The 20,347-nt window shown below is 49.0% G+C and overlaps 1 protein-coding gene across 5 annotated transcripts in view; it reads left to right on the forward strand.

Annotated features, from left to right (window-relative positions):
* GATA3 (GATA binding protein 3) overlaps positions 1-19,934 on the forward strand; it is a 29,815-nt gene extending 9,881 nt beyond the window's left edge. For 4 of the 5 annotated variants that reach the window (XM_082387174.1, XM_082387173.1, XM_082387176.1 and 1 more), the window contains exons 2-6: positions 89-719; positions 3,135-3,671; positions 8,769-8,914; positions 13,910-14,035; positions 18,784-19,934. In XM_082387174.1, coding sequence (XP_082243300.1) covers positions 479-719; positions 3,135-3,671; positions 8,769-8,914; positions 13,910-14,035; positions 18,784-19,068 — 1,335 coding nt within the window. In that variant the 5' untranslated portion in view covers positions 89-478 and the 3' untranslated portion in view covers positions 19,069-19,934. The remainder of the gene's footprint in view (positions 1-88; positions 720-3,134; positions 3,672-8,768; positions 8,915-13,909; positions 14,036-18,783) is intronic. The other variant, XM_082387177.1, reaches the window with a different exon arrangement.
* The last annotated feature ends 413 nt before the right edge of the window (positions 19,935-20,347 follow it).

Here is a 20,347-nt window from a genome sequence, read left to right on the forward strand (position 1 = left end):
GCGGCTCGGGGGGAGGTGGTGCCACTTCATAAACTCAGGTGCTAAGTACTTAGGACCTCATCCAGGTCTCCCCTTCTCTCCTTTGCAGGTGACCCGGGAGAGACTCAGTCTTGGAGTCGTCGAGTAGCCCCCGGTGCAGAGGAGCCTCACTTGCAGAATTCCAGCCAGTCTTCGCCCCCCTTTTACAATTTGGTCCCCCTTTATACTCCCATACGTAATTTTTGGAATTTCTTTTTTCTTTCTCTTCTTTTCGCTAAACTACCCGGCAAAGATTAAAAAAAAAAAAATCTCATTTGCTCACCTTTCCTTCCTAGCTTTCCCATTTCCCAACTGAAAACAAATCTTTAAACGACCCCCACCCCTCCGACGGCAGGAGCACCTGCAGAGCCTCGTAGCCCCCGACCTCCCAGCCCGACCGCCCTCCCTCTCAGCGCGCGGGTTCCGGGCCCGGCGAGAGGGCGAGAGCACAGCCGGGGCCATGGAGGTGACGGCGGACCAGCCGCGCTGGGTGAGCCACCACCACCCCGCGGTCCTCAACGGGCAGCATCCGGACACGCACCACCCGGGCCTCGGCCACTCCTACATGGACCCGGCGCAGTACCCCCTGCCGGAGGAGGTGGATGTACTTTTTAACATTGACGGTCAAGGCAACCACGTCCCGTCCTACTATGGAAACTCGGTGAGGGCCACCGTGCAGAGGTACCCTCCGACCCACCACGGTGAGTCCGCCCCGGGTGCGGGGACCTCCGTCCAACTGTCCCGGCTCTCTCGGGTCGGAGAGGCAGGGAGGGACCAGGGGGTGGGGATACCCGGCCAAAGCCCCCAAGTGCCGTTGCTGCTTCATTAAAAAAAACAACAACAACAAAAAAACTGGGGCCCGGAAATGGGCGAGGAAGGCGTCTCGATCGTCGCGAGAGTCTGTTTTTCAAAACAGTCGCAGCAGGCGCCTCTGCGCCACTGCGGTCCCCGGGGCCTGGCGCTCACCTGGCGGGCGCCGCGCTGCAACCCTCTCTCCCCGCGCGGCCGCTGGTTCGGGGGCCTCGGAGATCCCGGGCGCCGGGAGCCGAGCCTCTGCCTCCACCGGCCACCGCTCCCCCGACCGGGCATCCGGTGCCGGCCAAACCTGGCTGGGGCTGGGTTCTTTCTAGGGGCTTCGCTCCCCCAGTTATCCCGTGGTTCTCTCTCTGGGGCTTCTGCCGGCGTGCCTCGGTATGTTTCTCCGGCACATTTCCAGAAAGGCCCGAGAAACGTATTTATTCCCACCGCTGTGTTTCGGCCTTTCCCCAAAGCTAGTGCATTTGGTTTTTAGGCACATCTCCTACCTCTAGGCTCTGAGGAAGGGAAGTCTGGTGCTTGACCGGGTTTTGGTGGAAAGATTCCCGTCTTAAGTTTGAGACATTTGGGGTTTCCTAGATTCCCGGCTGCACGGAATTTTCCTCCGTCTACACTTTTTGGTTGTCTCATTGCCTGCTCCCTGCAACTCTTGCCTTGCTCTCTCCTTCGGCCCTACAACAGACCCATTAGGCTCCCAAAGAAGATCTGGGATCCATCAGGGTTTCCTTTTATGGAGGAGCGATTCCAGTTGCTTTTTCTTTTCTTCCTTTCTTTCTTTCTTTTTTTTCTTTCTCTTTCACCTTGAGGAGTTCAGGAGAGTTCTGAAATGGTAGAGAGAAACCCAGCTCTATGTAGTTGGGGGGAAAAAGCTCTTAAGGCTTTCCATCTGTAAGCGTGTTCCCAAAGAAGAAATTGCAACATTTCAGGCGGAGGAACTGTGAGGCGATCTCAGTTGAGGTCTGCCCTGGTTCCCCGACTTAGATCCCGGGGTTGGGGCCGATGACAGAGCCCCTAGGGCAGCAGGCGTTCTCCTCCCTGCTGTCACCAGGTTTCAAACAATTGTTTCTGCGGATGGGGCGCTCTTTGCCCTTGTTCTGTGCAGATCAGCAGTTAAGTGGAAATGCGGTAGATGCAGCCTTAATATTATTTACTATACTACTTCCTGCATAATGTGAAGCTTGACCCTTGGTGTTCGGAGAGCTCTCCTTCCCCCTCGACTCCCCTCCCCTTCCTTTCTCTTAAGATTTTAGTTTCGGTATTGTTCTTAATGGTTAAATAGAATGTCAAATGCTGAGACAGGTACTGGATTAAAAGATCAATAAGTGTGTGGATTTGTACTTGCCGTTTAAACTTACCCTTCTCAGAGCCTCTTCTGGTCTGAGTTACAGCTGCCTTAAAACTCTGCATTTCAAACGACAGCTCTATTTACTCTGTGTGTGAGTGAAATAGACACAGAAACTGGAATTTTGTGTCTCAGGGGCTCAGGTGAAAATTCACATATTGCACTGGTGGAATCATAACTCTGGGGGCATATGGGCCTGTTTTATTTTTTTCCAGTAGGATTTGGGAGGGTGAGAACGGCAGATAAAAGTGCCATCCTAGAGTCCAGCCTTGGAAACTTTCTCCGACAGCTTGAGCAGTTCACTTCCCTGCAAATCCCATTCCAGGCCTGGCCAAATACGAGCAAGCAGTGAAGTGGGGTTACGTGCAAGTAACCCTAAAATGCTCCCTCTCCTCTCTTCCAAGCCCTCTCCCTGCTCTGGGCGTGGGGAGCTGGCTCTGCAGCTGGGCCTCTCTTAGGGTCCGTGTGTTCTCCTGGTTTTGAGCGGTTGTATGGCTGGGCTCACCCCTTCAGGCCTCATCCTTCCCAGCCCACCCTCTTATCAGGCTGCCTGGGATTAGGTCTGGGCTGGGGGCCGCTGGGCCATTGAAGGAAACCAATAAATCAAGTCAGGTTCCAGAGAGGGACCTCAGGGCTGTGATTCAGAAAGTGTATCTGGAGAGGCCAAGGAAGCCAGGGCCCTTCTCGCTCCATGACAGCACCTCTTGGGTGTCAGACACAGGCCCTTAATTCCCTGGATTTGATGGGACATTGGTGGGGAGATAGGGGTGAAGGGGGTGTGCTGGCCCAGGTACTGCTGGGGCCCCCAGGATCAGGGAGTGTGAGGTCCGGTGTGTGTGGGGATTGTCTTGCTAGGGAGGCTGGGGTGGAGGGCGAGGATGCCCAGGTGCCTGAAGGCCTCTGGGGGCTACTCTCACTCGCCTGTCTCTCTCCCGGGCCTTCCCCTTTACCCACGCAGGGAGCCAGGTGTGCCGGCCGCCTCTGCTGCACGGATCCCTGCCCTGGCTGGACGGCGGCAAGGCGCTGGGCGGCCACCACACCGCTTCGCCCTGGAACCTCAGCCCCTTCTCCAAGACGTCCATCCACCACGGCTCCCCGGGGCCCCTGTCGGTGTACCCCCCAGCCTCGTCCTCGTCCCTGTCGGCGGGCCACTCCAGCCCGCACCTCTTCACCTTTCCGCCCACCCCGCCGAAGGACGTCTCCCCGGACCCGTCCCTGTCCACCCCGGGCTCAGCCGGCTCGGGCCGCCAGGACGAGAAGGAGTGCATCAAGTACCAGGTGCCTCTGCCCGACAGCATGAAGCTCGAGTCGGCGCATCCCCGCAGCAGCATGACCACCCTGGGAGGGGCGGCGGCCTCAGCCCACCACCCCATCACCACCTACCCGCCCTACGTTCCCGAGTACAGCTCCGGACTCTTCCCGCCCAGCAGCCTGCTCGGGGGCTCCCCCACCGGCTTCGGATGCAAGTCGAGGCCCAAGGCCAGATCCAGCACAGGTAGGAACCTTCTCTCCCCTCGAGACCTTTCCCCTCGTCCCCTTCCCTGCTCCAAAATCCGGGACAGGGACTAGAGCGTTCCCTCCGGCCCCTCCCGGGAGCTGGGTGGCAGTTCAGACCCTTCGAGATTTAATATCTTCCCATTCTTCCAGCGGGGAAAGAATGAGGTGTGTCCTATCTCATTCCTGTCTTCAGAGCAGAGGGCAAGTGAGATCTGATTGAAAAGCCAACCCCAAGAGCTGGGGAAGGAAAAAGACAAACAAAAACAGACCCCCATCTCCTGCCTGTCCTGCCAAGGAACTTCTGGGTGCTGGCAGTAACCTTTAGTCAGTTTCCAAGCGCAAATGCAAGGGGAGGGAATAAATCTTTAGTGTTTAATGCTAAAACGAAACCTCCTGAAACCCAAACAAACACAGGTCCCTCCTCTGACCCCCCTGGCCTCTATGTCCTGACCGTTCCCCTCCGCTCAGCTCAGAGGGGGTCATACAGTCACCAGAGGACAGCCCTTTACACAGACATGTACAAATAAAGCGTGTGTATATTTTTCGCCGGGGGCGGGACCGTGGCAAAGATAGGACACACATTCTCTGCGTGGAAAAGAAGTCTCCCATCCTGACTTCTGGGTAGAGAGATGGGCTCTGCCCTGAGGAGGCAGTTCAATGGAAGTCAGAAAGGCTAGTTACCTGCAGTATCTTTTAGTGCTGGGAGCTCAGGCAGGGGAAGGAAGTCATCTTACGACCTACTTCCCGACTGATCTGAAGCTAGAGGGGTTAGGAAGGATGGAAAAAGATTCCCCAGGTATGTCTCTGCTTCCTCTGCCCATTCTCCCTCAGAAAAGCACACCCCAGCTAAAAGCGAGCAGCATTTTTATTCTCTTGGTGTAGAGGCTGGCATGAAAAGAAACAGTAAAGCCCACACAAAGTATTTATGCTTTAAAAATAAAATAACCACCACCAATGTCGAAGCAGCTGAATCAGAGTCGGGGAGTCTCTGAGATGAGATTTCACTGTATTTTTTGAGGTGGTTTGGGGAAGATTGTCATGTCTCCTTGGGGGTGTCCATTTCAGGGTGGGCGTCTCCGTCCTGGTCTGTCCCAACTGGCTACCCTCTGCCCTCTCTCTGTAGAGACTCTGTATACACAGAAGTGGTGGAAATCACTTGTCTTTGCTGGATGAGACAACCAGTCTTGAAACAGAGCCTGCAAAACCCGGGTTTAGAAAACTTCCGAGGGAGGGCTCTGGGTGCCCAGTGACCATGAGATCAGTTTCCAGGGTTTTTTTCCAGGGTGACATTCACTCCGACTGCCTGGGCAGGACTGTCTCTATTTAGTTGATATGTTTTAGCTAATCCAATTATTTTCAGACTGCTGCACGCGACAGTTGCATTGTTTATCCCGAGCCAGGAACTTTAATAGAGCCCGGATGCGGTTAGGCTGACAGAAAACTCAGACCTGCGTGTTCAATACATGAAAGTCGGCAGAGGGAGAGGGAGGTAGGCTCGCTGGTGGAGCCGAAGAGAAAGCAAGGGGAAGGGAGAACAGGGCAGGAAAGTGGGCTGGCTGCCTCGGCGAGCGGAGGGTCCCCAGGAAGCGGGGTACAGATCTGCTCACAAAAGCGGGGGCGGGGTGCAGGGGGCTCGGTCCAGGCTCCGAGGCTGATGGCAGTAAGAGAACAACCTGTCCATTTTGAAGTCGGGGTGGGATTTTTTTGGGGAAGTTCTCTTTTCTGGTAGGGCTGAAAAGTTGGGGGCCAGATTGTGGTCTCTGAGGCTGGGGTGGTGGTTTGTGTAGGGAGGGGACAGAGTGACTTTTCCAAATGCCTCTCGTCCTCTGCCCTCATTTCCGCATTTGATCTCTCCCCCTCCGTCCACACCTTCTGCCTTCGGGTTTGTCTGGCTTTTCTGTCTCTTCCCTGGAGACTGGGACATTTGGGGAGGGGTGAGGGCGAGGGCTGCGGTTTCCCTAAACCAGAACCAGGGGTACCTATATACCTATTTTCTTTTATTTTTTTGGAGAGGAGAGGAGCCAGTTTAAATTTGGGTCTTGACTTCCTCCTCCTTATTCCTTTCTCACAGTCAAAAAAACCCAGAGTAGCACACCTGGGCGGCGAGGGAGCTGGGACTTTGGGGAACGCGGAGCGTGCGGGGCAAGTGTCGAGGCTCCGTGAAGAGGGTGGAAGGAGTGGGAATTCCTGAGAAGGGGATTCTCTTGGTTTTAGTGGTTGCTGGTTGCTTTTCTTTTTTTTTTTCCTTTAACCTCTTCTTTGCTATCATCTGAAGGAGGAGCCCAGAGAAGGGAGGGTTGTCGCATTTTGGAGAAACGGTTGAGCTGTGGTTTAGAGCACCTATTGCTTTTTTAACGCCCGGGCTGTCCGGGCTGAGATGTGTCTTTGCAAACAAGACACCAAGCCTTTTGTGTGTGTGTGGGGGGGGACCATTTCTTAGCTCCCCCCTCCCTCCGCGGTGGGTATCCAGCTCCCCCTTTTTCTCTGCAGCCTCCCCTACTCCTTCAGTCCAGCCTCAGTTTCAGGATTTCAGTCGGAGGCCAAGGGGTGTTTGAAAATGGCTGTTGAGGGTTAGGAGGCCTCCCGGCGCTGTGGTTGTCACCTAAGAGCGAGGTGTCTGTCTGAGCAGCTCACAGCAGGCGGTGAGCGAGGAGAAAGAAAGCAGGAGACAGTCAGGGCCTCCATTAGGAAAACTGGTTGTTTGCTGAAGTCACAGATGAGAGGCAACAAGGAGAGGAAAAAAATAAAATAAAATAAGAAAAAGCCACGCAAGGCAATCGCAAACTTGCCGAGTGAATCAAGACAGAAAATTGCTCTAATGTGCAATTGCTGGAGAGGCAACTGTTGCTGGCTTTCAAGGTCCCTCGGAAAAGGAAGCTGTTATCCTCCCCACTGGCTGACAAAGGAAAGGAAATCAGACTAATCGTGTCAGGCAGGGAGATCCCCCGGCCCAGGTGCCCAGGAGCGGGGCAGTCCAGCCCGAGCTGCCGGGGATGGAGGGGATTTGGAGCCCGAGAAACCCCCCAGAGGTCTGGGACAAAACGGCTGGGAGCCCGAGGCCCCTGTCTGCGCAGGATGGGGAGCGTGCCAGGCCAGGCCAGTGTCCCCAGAAGAGGCTGACGCAGCGCCCACCGGGGGCACAAGGACTGCAGGGCCCTGGCTATGCCTGCGGCCACACCTCCTCACCCACTCGCCCTCTCCTCCTCCCCGTGCCTCTCCCACCTTCAGCAGCCCCATCCCGAAGGCTTGTGACCCCAAAGGAGAGGAATCTGGATGTGATTCAGCCCAGAGCCTACTCAGAGCTGCTGGGTGCCTAGCAAATGCTCCTGGCCCGTGAGGGCCACGTTTCTGTGGATAATCTCAGGGGTTCTTGGAAGGCTCTCTGTAGACCCCGGGTTAAGAACCTTTTGGAATTTGGAGCAAGAAATTGAAATCTCTCAACTCCTTAACATTTTTTTTTTTTTTTTTTTTTTTTTTTTGAGAGCCTGTCCCTGGGGAAAAGCCCAGGCTAAGGGGTGTAAATTCCCTGCCACCCTCATACTTGGTCTGGGGGTTTCCTAAATCTGAGCAGGTCCCCAGGCCCTGGGCTGGCCTTGCCCTCCTCGTGGGGAGTCAAGATTCCCTAGCGTCCTGCCTGCGGGTTCCCTTCCTCCACCCTTCCTCCCTTCTTCCTGGTAGTTTGGGGTCAGCTGATTAACCTCTTAAAACAACTGGTAGGGGCTCATCTTTCTCTCCTACCATCCCCAAGGCCCTTCCCTGCACCCTAAAGACCCTTTCCTGACTCCTCTTCTTGGGGGCACCAGCTCTGGTGAAGCCACTGGCCCTGCAGGGTCGGGGGCTCCTCCTGGGTCCCTCTCGGTTGGCAGTGAAGCTGGTGCGTCCTTGCCAGGAGAACGAGGCCGCCCAGGAGCGGGGCAAGTTCTCCCAGCAACCGTCCTGCTCTTCTTCCTCCCGAGGAAGTTGAGAAGAACTCTGTGAGCGAACTCCCCTCCTCCTAAAATAGTATCTGGAGGGATTCTCTCCCAGGGCTTTCCCTCTGGAGGTGGGTCCCGTCACTCTCCAGCCCCTGGAGTGAGTGCTGTTTCAACCCGGCCTGGCCGGTTTTTTGTTGATTTTGTTTGTTTGTTTTTTTTGGAAAAAGAGCAACTGCAGGCAAGTCTTGGTTAATGAGCCAACCCAAGGGCCTCCCCACTGCCCTCCCCCCATAAACCGGCCTCTTCTCCTGATCTTCTCCTCCCTCTGCCCCTCCCAACACGCCCCCTCGCTGTTTCCCTCCCTCCCCACCTCCAGCTTCCTTGCCTTCAGGATTGCTCTACCTTTCCCTCCAGCCTTCAGACTGGGGTCTCAGTGGCTGGAAAACCACAGAAAACCTTGGTTTTTTTCTAGAGAGTAAAAAAGATGATGGGGGACTGAATGAGTGGACCCTGCTGGGTCTTCATCTATTCCTTGCCCGCCAGGGACATTTACAGTTTTATTGGAAGTAAAATCTAAGGCCCTCGGTGCTAGAATCAATCAGCCGATTGATCCATCTGTTCATCTGTTGATTATCTGTTTCTCTATCTACCTATCGTTGAATCTCTCCTTTGGCCCCATCCTAATCTTCATTATTTAATCAATCCGCATAGACAGACCTGGTGACGATAATGGGTCATCTTGGTTTTCCTCTGAGGGAAGCGAAATGGAATGTTGTGCTTTCGCCATCGTCTGGGGCTCAGGGTTTTCTCAGGGAATCGTTTCAAGTTGAAATTCGCCTTCCTCCTTGGCTCTGCCTGACCTTCCCCATCAAGTCAGGCAGGCCCAGGACGAGGTTCTGCTGCTACTGATTCCTATGCTGTTTCTTGGGCTGGGAGCCGTGTGTGTGTGTGTGTGTGTGTGTGTGTGTGTGTGTGTGTACACGGGGAATGGTTAGGCCATGAAAGGGTCACACAGTAACTCTTTTCAACTCAGGAGCCACCTTCAAGGAAGCTGGGAAAGTTCCCCAAAAGAGGAAAAAGAGAGAAAAAGTTCTCCATTTAACTTTCATTCCCTAATTCTGCTGGCAGCTTTTCTGTGTGTTTTCCTTCCATAAGTGACTTATGTGTGATCTTGCTTCCAGAAGGCAGGGAGTGTGTGAACTGTGGAGCAACGTCTACCCCACTGTGGCGTCGAGATGGAACAGGGCATTACCTGTGCAATGCCTGTGGGCTCTACCACAAGATGAACGGACAGAACCGGCCCCTCATCAAACCCAAGCGCAGGCTGGTGAGTTGTCCTTGGGAAGCACTGGCCCAACACTCTCCATTTTGTGTCTTTAACTTCCTCTCTTCAGGAAGAAGAGCTTTCTGCTGGAAATTGGCAGGACGGCTCAAAATCAGCTTGCTTGGAATAGTTTTTTTTTTTCTTCTTTGTTTTCTTTTTTTCAAATTAGATATACAGAAAGGTCCACCCCCCCCACCACCCCCGCCACCTTTCTCCCCCTCCATGGTTCTTAAGTCACTTATCACATTTTTAAGGATGCTGACTTCTGGGTTATCAAATCTTAAATGTCTTCACTGATAGAATGATTGCTTTAACAGGACCAGGGTGACTGATTTAAGATGCATTGATAGTCACGGTTTCACAGAGGAATTTAGTACGGGGATGGAGTGTCCCAGGTGCCACCCAGAACTTGTTTCTGAAGTCATACAAGTGGGCTCCTAAGAAGTAATTACAGTCTCAGGGTTGCCTTAGTGCCACGGATGAGATCTCATGTGCCAGGGCTAATTAACTGAATTTCACAAACAGCAGCCATTGGACTTAATGGAGTTTTTCTTCTTCCTTGGTCTGAAGAATTGAGGAATTGCCACAGGTAATTCCTGTGGGGAAAACTGTGTGATTCCTGTCCTGCTTCTTGGTTTCCCCTAGTGTCTGGTCTTATTTTCCCTTTGAACTCCTGCCGGTCGGGTGATAGTTTCCTCTCTCCCCCCTCTTTGTCCCCTTCTTAAACCTCTTGACCCCTAGGAATACTTGAGAAAACCTGGCACTGGCAAGCATTTATAAGGAAAACTAGCCTGAGAGGTTCATTTGCAAACTTGTCTTTGGAATCTCAGGCCAGATTGAATAGCAAGTGTATGTAACAGACAAATAAAAGCAGGCTTGGCAAATGATAACTGTAACCACAGTCAAGAGATCAAAATGCTTTTTGTGGTGATTCACCAAGTAGAGAGGGGAGGAGGGGAATTTCCCCATGCAAATTAATGGATGAAGCAGCATCCCTCAGATTCTAAGGTGGACCCTTCCCAAATCCTCTGCATTCTTTTTAAAGAATTATTTGTCTTCTCCATCAGATTTTAGTGCAAATCAACACCTTTCACATCCTCTTCAGAAGAAGGAAAATCTTTCTAGGGATGGCAGTGCCCACATGACTTTAATTTTTGGCAATCCTAGGTCTCTAGGCTTTATTCTTTCTCATCTTTACCCCCTTCTCCAGCTCTCTCAACCTTCCCCCGACTTGTCCCCATGCTCTTTGGTACTTTTTTTTTTTTCCTTTCTCTCATGTGCAAAGCTAACTTCCTAGGAAAAAGCTGCCGGATATCTGAGCTCTGGAGATAACTCATAAACAACAACTCAGCTTCCCCAACCTAAACATCAAGATGTTTGAACGTATCAGAACAAGACGTGTTTGAAAAAAAAAATGGCTGGAGGTGTTAGCACAGAATGAATATGATCGCACCACAAAAGAATGTTCTGAATCACTCAAAACCTGGTCTTAGGAAAAAAAAAAGAGAAAAAAAGAAAAGAAAAGAAAAACAAAAGAAAGAAAACTAACAACAAAAAACTTCTTGTTAAAATAAGTCATGGTACCATTATAATTGGACTTTTTTTTTTTTTTTTTTAAGGTAAAAGTAAAGAAGGAAAAAGAGAGCAGTAAAGTGTCAGACCCCGTAGTTGTCTGGTTGATGAGCAAGAATACATTTGACATTTTCTTGGGGTTTCTTCTGTCTGGGTAGATTGTACAGGAGGGCTGGACTTGCATTTTACATAATTTTGTCTTCATTCACCTTTCATAAGAAATCTCTAGAACTCTGAGTAATAATTACTTTTAATTCTAGAGTTCCTTTGCTGTCACATGTGAGGCTGCCTTCTCTTTCTTACTCACCTCTTCTGGGTGTTTTTTTATTTTTAGTTCCATAGAATTCACATGCTCCAGAGAGACACTCGGGGCCCATTCAGGATATATATACTTATATTTTTAGCCCATAGATGTATTTGACTTCTGAATACCTAGAACTTTCTTTTTGTTCTTTCCTATATTTCCTGTCCCTGCTTCCCTGCTCTGTCTCTCCAGTGTGCTGCTTTTGCTCTGCACATTTGCAGACTTGCTGAAGACCACCCCGCCCGCCCCCTCTGTGTAGTTAGCTCTTCTATAGATGCATATCTAACACTGAATAAACTCGTGCAGGAAATAGAAGGGAAGACCCATAGAATTTTTTTCCTAGTGTTGCAAGATTTTCATAAGTCTCACAACTAGCTTGCTTTATTAATATACTTTGTCTTCTGCTAGTGACCCAAACAGTGTGACTTAGACGTTCTGTATAAATTCTCATAAAGTCTAAGCCTGTTTGGATTCATGTTACCTTCAATACACTGCAAAGGGCTGCACCATGAGCATGGTTATTTGGAACTCTTATTTTATCGGTTGGTATTATGCACTTGTACCATCCCTTCCCAGTTGTTGGGCTGGGAAATCCGGTACTTGAGTAGATATTAGTCTATTATATCCAAGTATTTGTTTTAAAGGGGGAAAACCAGTCCAGGGCTATAATAATAATCATATGATAATGTAATTGTCAAAATCCTTAAGCACCGATTTCATATATCATTTTCCTCCCAAGAGTACACAAGAGCAACGGTTAAGTCTTAAATTATCATGTTTCATAAAGGCAGGTGGACCAGAGGCATATGGGATAAGAGACAGCACTCTTGGACTGCAGTGAATTATTTTCCAAATGGACAACTCAAAAGTAGAACCTTCTCAGTTATGAGGGAGAAGGGCTGTTTTTCCTTTCTAGTTCCTCAGAACACAGAAACTAAGAATTACTAAAAACAAACAAACAAACGGAAAAAGCCACAGCTCTGCTATTTAAACCTGTGGGAAGGGGCAGCATCTCTGTGGAACAATTGAGTAGCTTTGAAAGGAAAGGAATCAGCTTGGTTCGTTCAGAATTGCCACTGGGTTTTCAATATCTGACCTCTTCGGGTGTTTGGCCCAACTTCTTGCTGGATAAAATACTGATGGAAAAGCACGCCCTGATCCTTGTTCTTTTGTTCCGTGCTTTCCTAACCATGCCAGAATTTTCTTTTTTTTTTTTTTTTAATTTTTATTTATTTATTTATTTATTTATTTTGGCTGTGTTGGGTCTTCGTTGCTGTGCAAGGGCTTTCTCCAGTTGCGATGAGCGGGGGCCACTCTTCATCGCGGTGCGCGGGCCTCTCATTATCGCGGCCTCTCTTGTTGCAGAGCACAGGCTCCAGACGCGCAGGCTCAGTAGTTGTGGCTCACGGGCCCAGTTGCTCCGCAGCATGTGGGATCTTCCCAGACCAGGGCCCGAACCCGTGTCCCCTGCATTGGCAGGCAGACTCTCAACCACTGCGCCACCAGGGAAACCCCAGAATTTTCTTGATCACAGATAAAGACCAGCTGAATTCTTACTCCTTCTCTTGTCTTTGCTAATATTTTTAAGTCCCAGGGACCGAAATAATTTTGCAGTTGAAATTTTCTTTTTATGTTGCAAGGGGATGTGAGGAGATGAGAGATACATGGTTACAAGTGACCCAACCTCATTTCCTTTCAAAAGTTTTTGAGCTGAAGTTTTCTTTTTTAACGTATGGACATAGGAAACAGTCCCCTTATACATTTAAGTGTGTCGAAAAGCGAAAGAAAAATCTCCCTTTTAAAGGAAATGAAGGCAGTGACACAATCAAATAATGAAAATTCAGCTTGGGGCTGACATCTGACCTGTAACCATTTTGCTCTGTGAACAGCAGATAGGAAGCACCTACTTTCAAGAGGGTGAAATGAAATGAAGTTAGGAGCGGGGCCAGTGTTCCCGGTGGATTGCAAAATTCCTTGTTCCTCTCAGTTCGTCTCACTAACTGAAAGCCACCTAAAGAGGATGAAGATGGCTGTCCCCACGAGTGATCAAATCTGAAAACGTGGGCCGTGCACATTTAGGATGCCTGCAGATTGGCTGGGGTCTTGTTCCCTTAGGATGTCTGGCTTGGTGCTTTCTCCGTGGCCCATCCCGTGTGTGCCAGCCACACATGCGCAGACGTTCTCGCATTCTGTCAGCACTCTGCCCTCCTTATCATCCAGCGTTTCTTTTTTTTTTTTTTTTTTCTAATGTAAGGGCTTGGGTGCTCTTATAGCTACTTTATTTATTTATTTTTGACTGTGTTGGGTCTTCGGTTCGTGCGAGGGCTTTCTCTAGTTGCGGCAAGCGGGGGCCACTCCTCATCGCGGTGCGGGGACCGCTCTTCATCGCGGTGCGCGGGCCTTTCACTATCGCGGCCCCTCCCGTTGCGGGGCACAGGCTCCAGACATGCAGGCTCAGTAGTTGTGGCTCACGGGCCCAGCTGCTCCATGGCATGTGGGATCTTCCCAGACCAGGGCTCGAACCCGTGTCCCCTGCATTGGCAGGCAGATTGTCAACCACTGCGCCACCAGGGAAGCCCCCAGCGTTTCTTTATTTGGGATCTAGAAAGCGCTTTTGATGCTTGGGTTTGTTCTTCCTTGGCTCTTGGTCTATTGTGATGACCAGTATCCTTGTTGAGAACTGCTTTTCTGGGCAGTTGCTCTTGAAAAAGACCTCCTGTAGGCCTGGCGAAGGAAGCCACTGAGAGCCTGGTACCCAAACCAGTCTGGTTGTCAAAATTGCTACCCATAAAAATGAAACATCTGGCAAACTTTGTGGGGGAGGGAGGGGGGCTCGTTATGTCGGTGAGGTGGTGTTGGCTTTCTCATCCTCCCGAATCCTTCCCCAGGGGACAGCGGGCTCTGTGCTGACCACCGGACTATGGTCTGACCTGCTCCTATGCCAGTGGATTGGCTGTATTTTTCTTCTTGATGCAGCTTCTGGGGATCTTTATTACTTTCATGTGGGCCACTTGCTAGTTTTGATTTCAATGATAATTTTTTTTAAGTCGGTCTCCGTAGTTCTGCAAACCCATTTAACATTTGTTTTGATTTTTATCCTCCCCTCTCTTCCCGCTCCCCAGTCAGCAGCAAGAAGGGCAGGTACGTCCTGTGCAAACTGTCAAACCACAACTACGACTCTCTGGAGAAGAAATGCCAATGGAGACCCTGTCTGCAATGCCTGCGGGCTGTACTACAAGCTGCACAATGTAAGTGTCCCGGGCACCACCCCCGCCCCGACCCCGAATGGCCCCCTTCGGATGATGCCCTGTGCACAGCTTCCCCCTTCCCTGGTCCCCTTTCTGATTTTTTTAAAAAAAATTTTATTGGAGTATAGTTGATTTACAATGTTGTGTTAGTTTCAGGTGTACAGCAAAAGTTCAGTTATACATATATTATATCTATTCTTTTTCAGATTCTTTATCCATCTAGGTTATTACAGAATACTGAGTAGAGTTCCCTGTGCTCTACAGTAGGTCCTTGTTGGTTATCCATTTGAATCGCCCAATGACAAGGCTCAGAAAAGGCATTGCAATAGGACCCAGTGTAGGAAAGGACTCGGCACAGCGTAGCCTTGCTGAGATTGAAGGCTTTAAAGCGGATGACCCAGCCCCTTAGTTTGTATTGGAAACAGTACGCGTGGTGGGCCTGGTCTGGGTTTTTAAGGGGAGAAAAATCTTTCTCTTGGAAAAACCAAAGTCACCAGTCATATTTTGATGTTTCCTTGACTTTTAAACATTTTGCAAAAAAAAAATAGAGAATGAGCCAGAGAGTGAGGAGAAAGGTAAATAGGATTGTAATGCACGGCGCAAGAGTTCAGGGCGATTCAGTTACTGAGGGGTAAAGAGGCTTGGTGAATTTTAAAAGGATTCTCTGAATAAAAGATACGAGATGAAATGGCTGAGAGATTTCATCTGCTGACTTTGTCCTCACCAGGAGAACTCTTGCAAAGCAGCCGACGGAGGTTATCCTTACCAGGGAAAAGAATGCTTTTCTCCTTCTAGATCACATTAGCAGAATGATAATTGTCAGTCAGTCACATGGGTTTGGCTGTGTCATTTTTAATCTTTCAATTTGGCGGTCCTCCCATTTTGCAATATGTTTACCTTTAAAAAAAAAATTTCAGCTACTTTTTTTTTTTTTCCCTGCAGCAACTCTGGCTGTCAGGCCATGACCCTTATGAGGCCAGAAGTTTATGTTGATCCCAGAGAAAGAATTTTCTCTCTGTCTGTATGTCTCTGTCTGTCTTTCCCTGTCTCTCTCACATCATCTCTCTGGCTCTGTCTGGTTCTCCTGAAGTCTCTTGACCAGTCTGATTTTGGTAATGTCTGGGAGTGAATGGGGAAAGGCGGAGGGCTTTGCTCAGAACCATTCTGGCAGTCAACGCATCTTACCCAGAAACACCTGGGAATTGGGGAGGAAGCTTTTTTGGTTAGAGTTTTTGAATCACAGGAGAACTTCCCAGGGTGACCCCAGCAATCTAGTCCTTTTGTGCTTCTTGGGAATGAGTTGATTTGTTTCCCGGGGACCCCCGTAACACTAACCTCCCTGCCCGTATGCCGTCCGCTCTCGAGAGGAGGGGCCCGGCGCTGACGGAACTGGGGTCTTACTACAATCCATCGCTTCTCTCCCACACATCCTCAGACTGTGGTCTGTGTACATTCATCAGCAATGAAACCCCAGACCCGTTTTCACTTTGGGGAGTTTCCTAGCTCACTGCCGTGGAGAGAAGCAGATTTGTGATTAAAATCTGGAAGATTTGGGGCCTTAGGGTTTATGAGCTACCCAAGTGGTTGGTACAGCTGATAAAATGATTTTGGGGTTGTAATGTATGGTTTTGCAAAGAACTTTCATGTTACTTGATTACATTTGAGCCTCAAAGAGTCCCATGATGTAGACAGGGCAGAAATTATTTTGATTTCCCTTTTACTTTAAGAAATGATGACTCAGAGAAGTAAGGAACATGGCTGATGAAGGAGAAGGGCCAGGATGGATTTCTGAATTGCGAAAGGCCTTGCAGGGAGATCAATAACCTCAGGACTAATAGGGAGGAGAGGAGAGTAAGCACCTTCTCATTTTAGAATATACCAAAGTTCTGTTCAAAGTAATGAATTGCGTGTGTATATATACTTCTTTCCTGTTTCCACAGAAGTATAGGAATTATGAGAAATGAACCAGCTGTAAATTTCTTTGACTACCCAGCCACAGTGAGATAGGCTGTCAATTGTGTCCAATCTAAAAAAATATCTATTTCTGAAGAATACGAATTTCTCATTAAATCAAAGACAGGTCAAGGAAACTTCTTCACTCCTCACTCCCACCCTATTCTTTTATTTATTTATTTATTTATTTATTTATTTATTTATTTATTTATTTATTTTTGGCTGTGTTGGGTCTTCGTTTCTGTGCGAGGGCTTTCTCCAGTTGCGGCAAGCAGGGGCCAGTCTTCATCGCGGTGCGCGGGCCTCTCACTGTCGCGGCCCCTCCTGTTGCGGAGCACAGGCTCCAGACGCGCAGGCTCAGTAATTGTGGCTCACGGGGCCTAGTTGCTCTGCGGCATGTGGGATCCTCCCAGACCAGGGCTCGAACCCGTGTCTCCTGCATTGGCAGACCACTGCGCCACCAGGGAAGCCCCCACCCTATTCTTAATTAGCTCCCGACTTCACGGTCGGGCCCCAGTGGCTGGGAGGTAGAAGCGTGCTCATCCACCAGAGTGGTTCTTCTGCCTTCTCTGGTTTAGTAAGAATTCACAGAAGGAGGCGGATTTGTTGTGTATTTAACAATAAGAGATAATAATCTATTAACATTCTCCTCTTGTTGTGTTTTGTTCTGCCCATCGAGATACCATGCACGACCTAAGTTAGTTCCTGTCTTCTTATCTAGGTGTGTAGATAACTACCTATCTCAGTATCAGTGTTGGGACTAGTTATCTGGCTTTGTGTGGCTATCTGTGTAACTAGATATTATATTTAGATACCTGGCTCTGTATATCTAGATATCAGCGTAAAGAGCCGTGTGTCTAGGCAGTATCTTGGGGGAGATTCGATGTGACAGTAGATTCCTATCGCCTCTGTAGCTGCATCTTTATCTTGATTATGACTTTGAGGAAGGAACCCTGAGATGTTCTTTGGGCAACGACCTTTTAGGTCCTCTATCGTCACTCACGTGGCCTTCCTGCACAAGGGGGAAAGCAGGTGTCAGTCCCACGGAGTGGTTCTGTACCCGTCTCCAGGTGACCAGCTCAGGCCCAGGAAGCTGTGGGTTTGCTGCTCCCAGTAGCGTTGTCGGAGCCTGGCCTTCTTGGCTGCTAGATTCTCTCTTCCTTAACTATCTCCTTCTAGCTTTTGGAGCAAACAGGCAGATCCTAGAGCCGTGAAATCTCCTCTTCCTCCACCCTTGAGGACCCTGGAGGAAGGAGTTGTTTGTTCCCCAAGGAGTCAGGAGCGACTGAGACCCTGACCTTCCCTCTTTGAGTCCCTTTGCCCATTTCCCCAGAAACATGGCCAGATGTGCCGTTGGTTTGCTCTGCGGGGCAGATGGCCGCTATTGAGGTCAATCTGATTCTGACTCCTCGTGGGGAATGATCTCAGTTTGCTTTGTCAAATCCCCTCTCTTGATTCTTCTCCCCACCCCCCTAAAACAAATGTGTATTCAAAACAAAACACATGAGGCTTATCAGAAAGAGAGTGCTGGTCTGCTGCCCCGGAGACGGAAGACTAGCGCTTGCCTCTGTCTCTTTACTCAACTTCAGGCCTGGTCTTTGATTTTTAGGAGGAGAGTACTTTCAGGCTAGCACAGGGCTTTGTACCCCATAAGTGGATATTAAATTCTTGTGGATTGGTTGTTTTGCTATTTGTCTAGTAAAAAGTGGATAGTCAGGACCAGGTAGAAATCGCAACTTTCAATCATCACAGTTGCTGTGGCCTGGGCAGGAGCTTATGTTTTGGAAAGACACTTTGTCTTAAATTATGACCCCAGAACTTACACATTTCAGGGGAAGATTTTACAGCACCTCTTGTTTCGAAAAGTTCGTTAGAAGAGAGACAACCAGACATTACTTTGAAGAGGGAAGCAGTCCTAGCTTCTCAAGGCAGAGACAAACGCTTAAGATCGGTTGCCTTGCAGTACTTGCAAAGTCCTAACACAGATTTTGGACCAGTAGACAAGATATTATTTCCCCCTTGAAAATCCCTCTGTTGCCTCCATGCTCATGAAATAGTCTAAGGTCATTCTAATGGAAGAAGACAAGTTATTATATTTTATTTTATTTTAAAAATTTATTTATTTATTTATTTATTTATGGCTGTGTTGGGTCTTCGTTTCTGTGCGAGGGCTTTCTCTAGTTGCGGCAAGCGGGGGCCACTCTTCATCGCGGTGCGCGGGCCTCTCACTATCGCGACCTCTCCTGTTGCGGAGCACAGGCTCCAGACGCGCAGGCTCAGTAGTTGTGGCTCACGGGCCCAGTTGCTCCACGGCATGTGGGATCTTCCCAGACCAGGGCTCGAACCCGTGTCCCCTGCATTAGCAGGCAGATTCTCAACCACTGCGCCACCAGGGAAGCCCAAGTTATTATATTTTAGTTAGCAGAGAAATACAACCATCTTGGGTGGGTTTCTAGAATATGGTCCTTGGAGACAGAAAGTTCCCTGAGGCAAACTTTCCCCCAAATGATTGGTGCAGATGAACATAATGAATAAGCCCTGCTTGGAACACCTTACCTGTGGCCTCTTGGTTTCTGAAATTGATAGAGGCTGACAGACCCCCACTGCAGAACCCTAGCCTGCAGGACCCTGGGTCCCTGGGAAGGAGGCAGGAAGGTGGGGAGGAAGGGGCCCCCTGAAAGCAGATCCCTGATCTGGGGCAGTCAGAGGAACCCGGGTTGGGGTGTGAAAGTCTGCACTATTTCAGAGCCAGCCAAATAAAGTAAAAAAAAAAAAAAAAATTGATCTCTGTTTAGATTAACAGACCCCTGACTATGAAGAAGGAAGGCATCCAGACCAGAAACCGAAAAATGTCTAGCAAATCCAAAAAGTGCAAAAAGGTGCACGACACGCTGGAGGACTTCCCCAAGAGCAGCTCGTTCAACCCCGCCGCCCTCTCCAGACACATGTCTTCCCTCAGTCACATCTCACCCTTCAGCCACTCCAGCCACATGCTGACCACACCCACGCCGATGCACCCGCCCTCCAGCCTCTCCTTCGGACCTCACCACCCTTCCAGTATGGTCACCGCCATGGGTTAGGGTCCCTGCTCGATGCTCAAAGATCTCCAGGCGAGAGTCCCTCCAGCCCCTTCTACGTGCATTTTCGCAGGAGCAGTATCATGAAACCGAAACCCGATGGATCTATATGTTTTTGCAGGCAGAAAGCAACACGATGTTTGCCACTTGGACAGAGGAACCCACTGTGGTGTCTGTGTTCTCACTCCCTGAATCTGGATACCATTTGTGAATAAGCCATTCAGACTCATATTCCCTATTGAACAGGGTCTCTCTAGTGCTGTGAAAAAAAAAAAAAAAATCGCTAAACATTGCATATAACTTATATTGTAAGAAATACTGTACATTGGAAGAAGAAGACTTTATTGCCTCTGTCAGGAAGGCACGAAGGACGCCATGCATTTTAAGGACGATGGGAGAAAATAAAGTGTGGAAATTAAGAAGAAACTAGTTCTGATATCCAAATGGACAAACTGCCAGTTTTGTTTCCTTTTCCTGGTCACAGTTTGATTGATGCATTAAAAGAAAAAAAAAAAAAAAAAAGGAAAAAAAAAAGAAAAATGTTGTAGGCGAATCATTCGTTCAAAGCTGTGGGCCTCTGTGTAGGAAATTCTATCACTCCGGGCAACGCGTTACACTCCCAGATTGCCATGGAGGATTCAGTTAGACTTCCCTAGGCCTCCATGCTTTGTGAACAAGTCCCTGTAATTGTCGTTTGTATGTATAATTCAAAGCACCAAAATAAGAGAAGTTGTAGATTTATTTCATCATATTATACAGACTGAATTGTTGTACAAATTTATTTCCTGCTAGTGTTAAGAACTGCTTTTTTTTTTGTGTTTCCTTCTCTCTCAATTTTTGGTTGAATAAACTAGATGATGTTCAGTTGACCTAAGGCGGTTTTGCTCCACAGGGCTGATTTTGTTTTTCCTTTTTGTTTCTCAATGATATTTATTAAATAGCTTCTAAGGGTACAAGAGCATCTGTCCTTTGTCACTTCTCCTGCAGCCTGTGCTATGAGGGTAGCAGTGTATGAGCTACCCGCGTGCATGTCAGCGGCTCAGGCCCGCCAGCCTGGGTTCTGAGAGCAACCTGGCTGAATGTTAGCACCTGTTGTGTTCTGTGTTAGTGATCACTGCCTTTCATGCAGTCTGTTGGAATAATAATATAAAAAGATAATAAAGTTAAAAGATTTAAAAACAACCACATAACATGGTATCAAGAGTGGTGGCCAAGCTCTTCTAAAATCTGGTAGCTCTAGCTAATTGAAGCAAAAGGAGTTTAAACAAAACAAAACAAAATA

Source organism: Balaenoptera borealis (assembly GCF_965194805.1).
Source record: "Balaenoptera borealis genome assembly, chromosome: 3".
In the NCBI taxonomy this organism is placed as follows: Eukaryota; Metazoa; Chordata; class Mammalia; order Artiodactyla; family Balaenopteridae; genus Balaenoptera; species Balaenoptera borealis.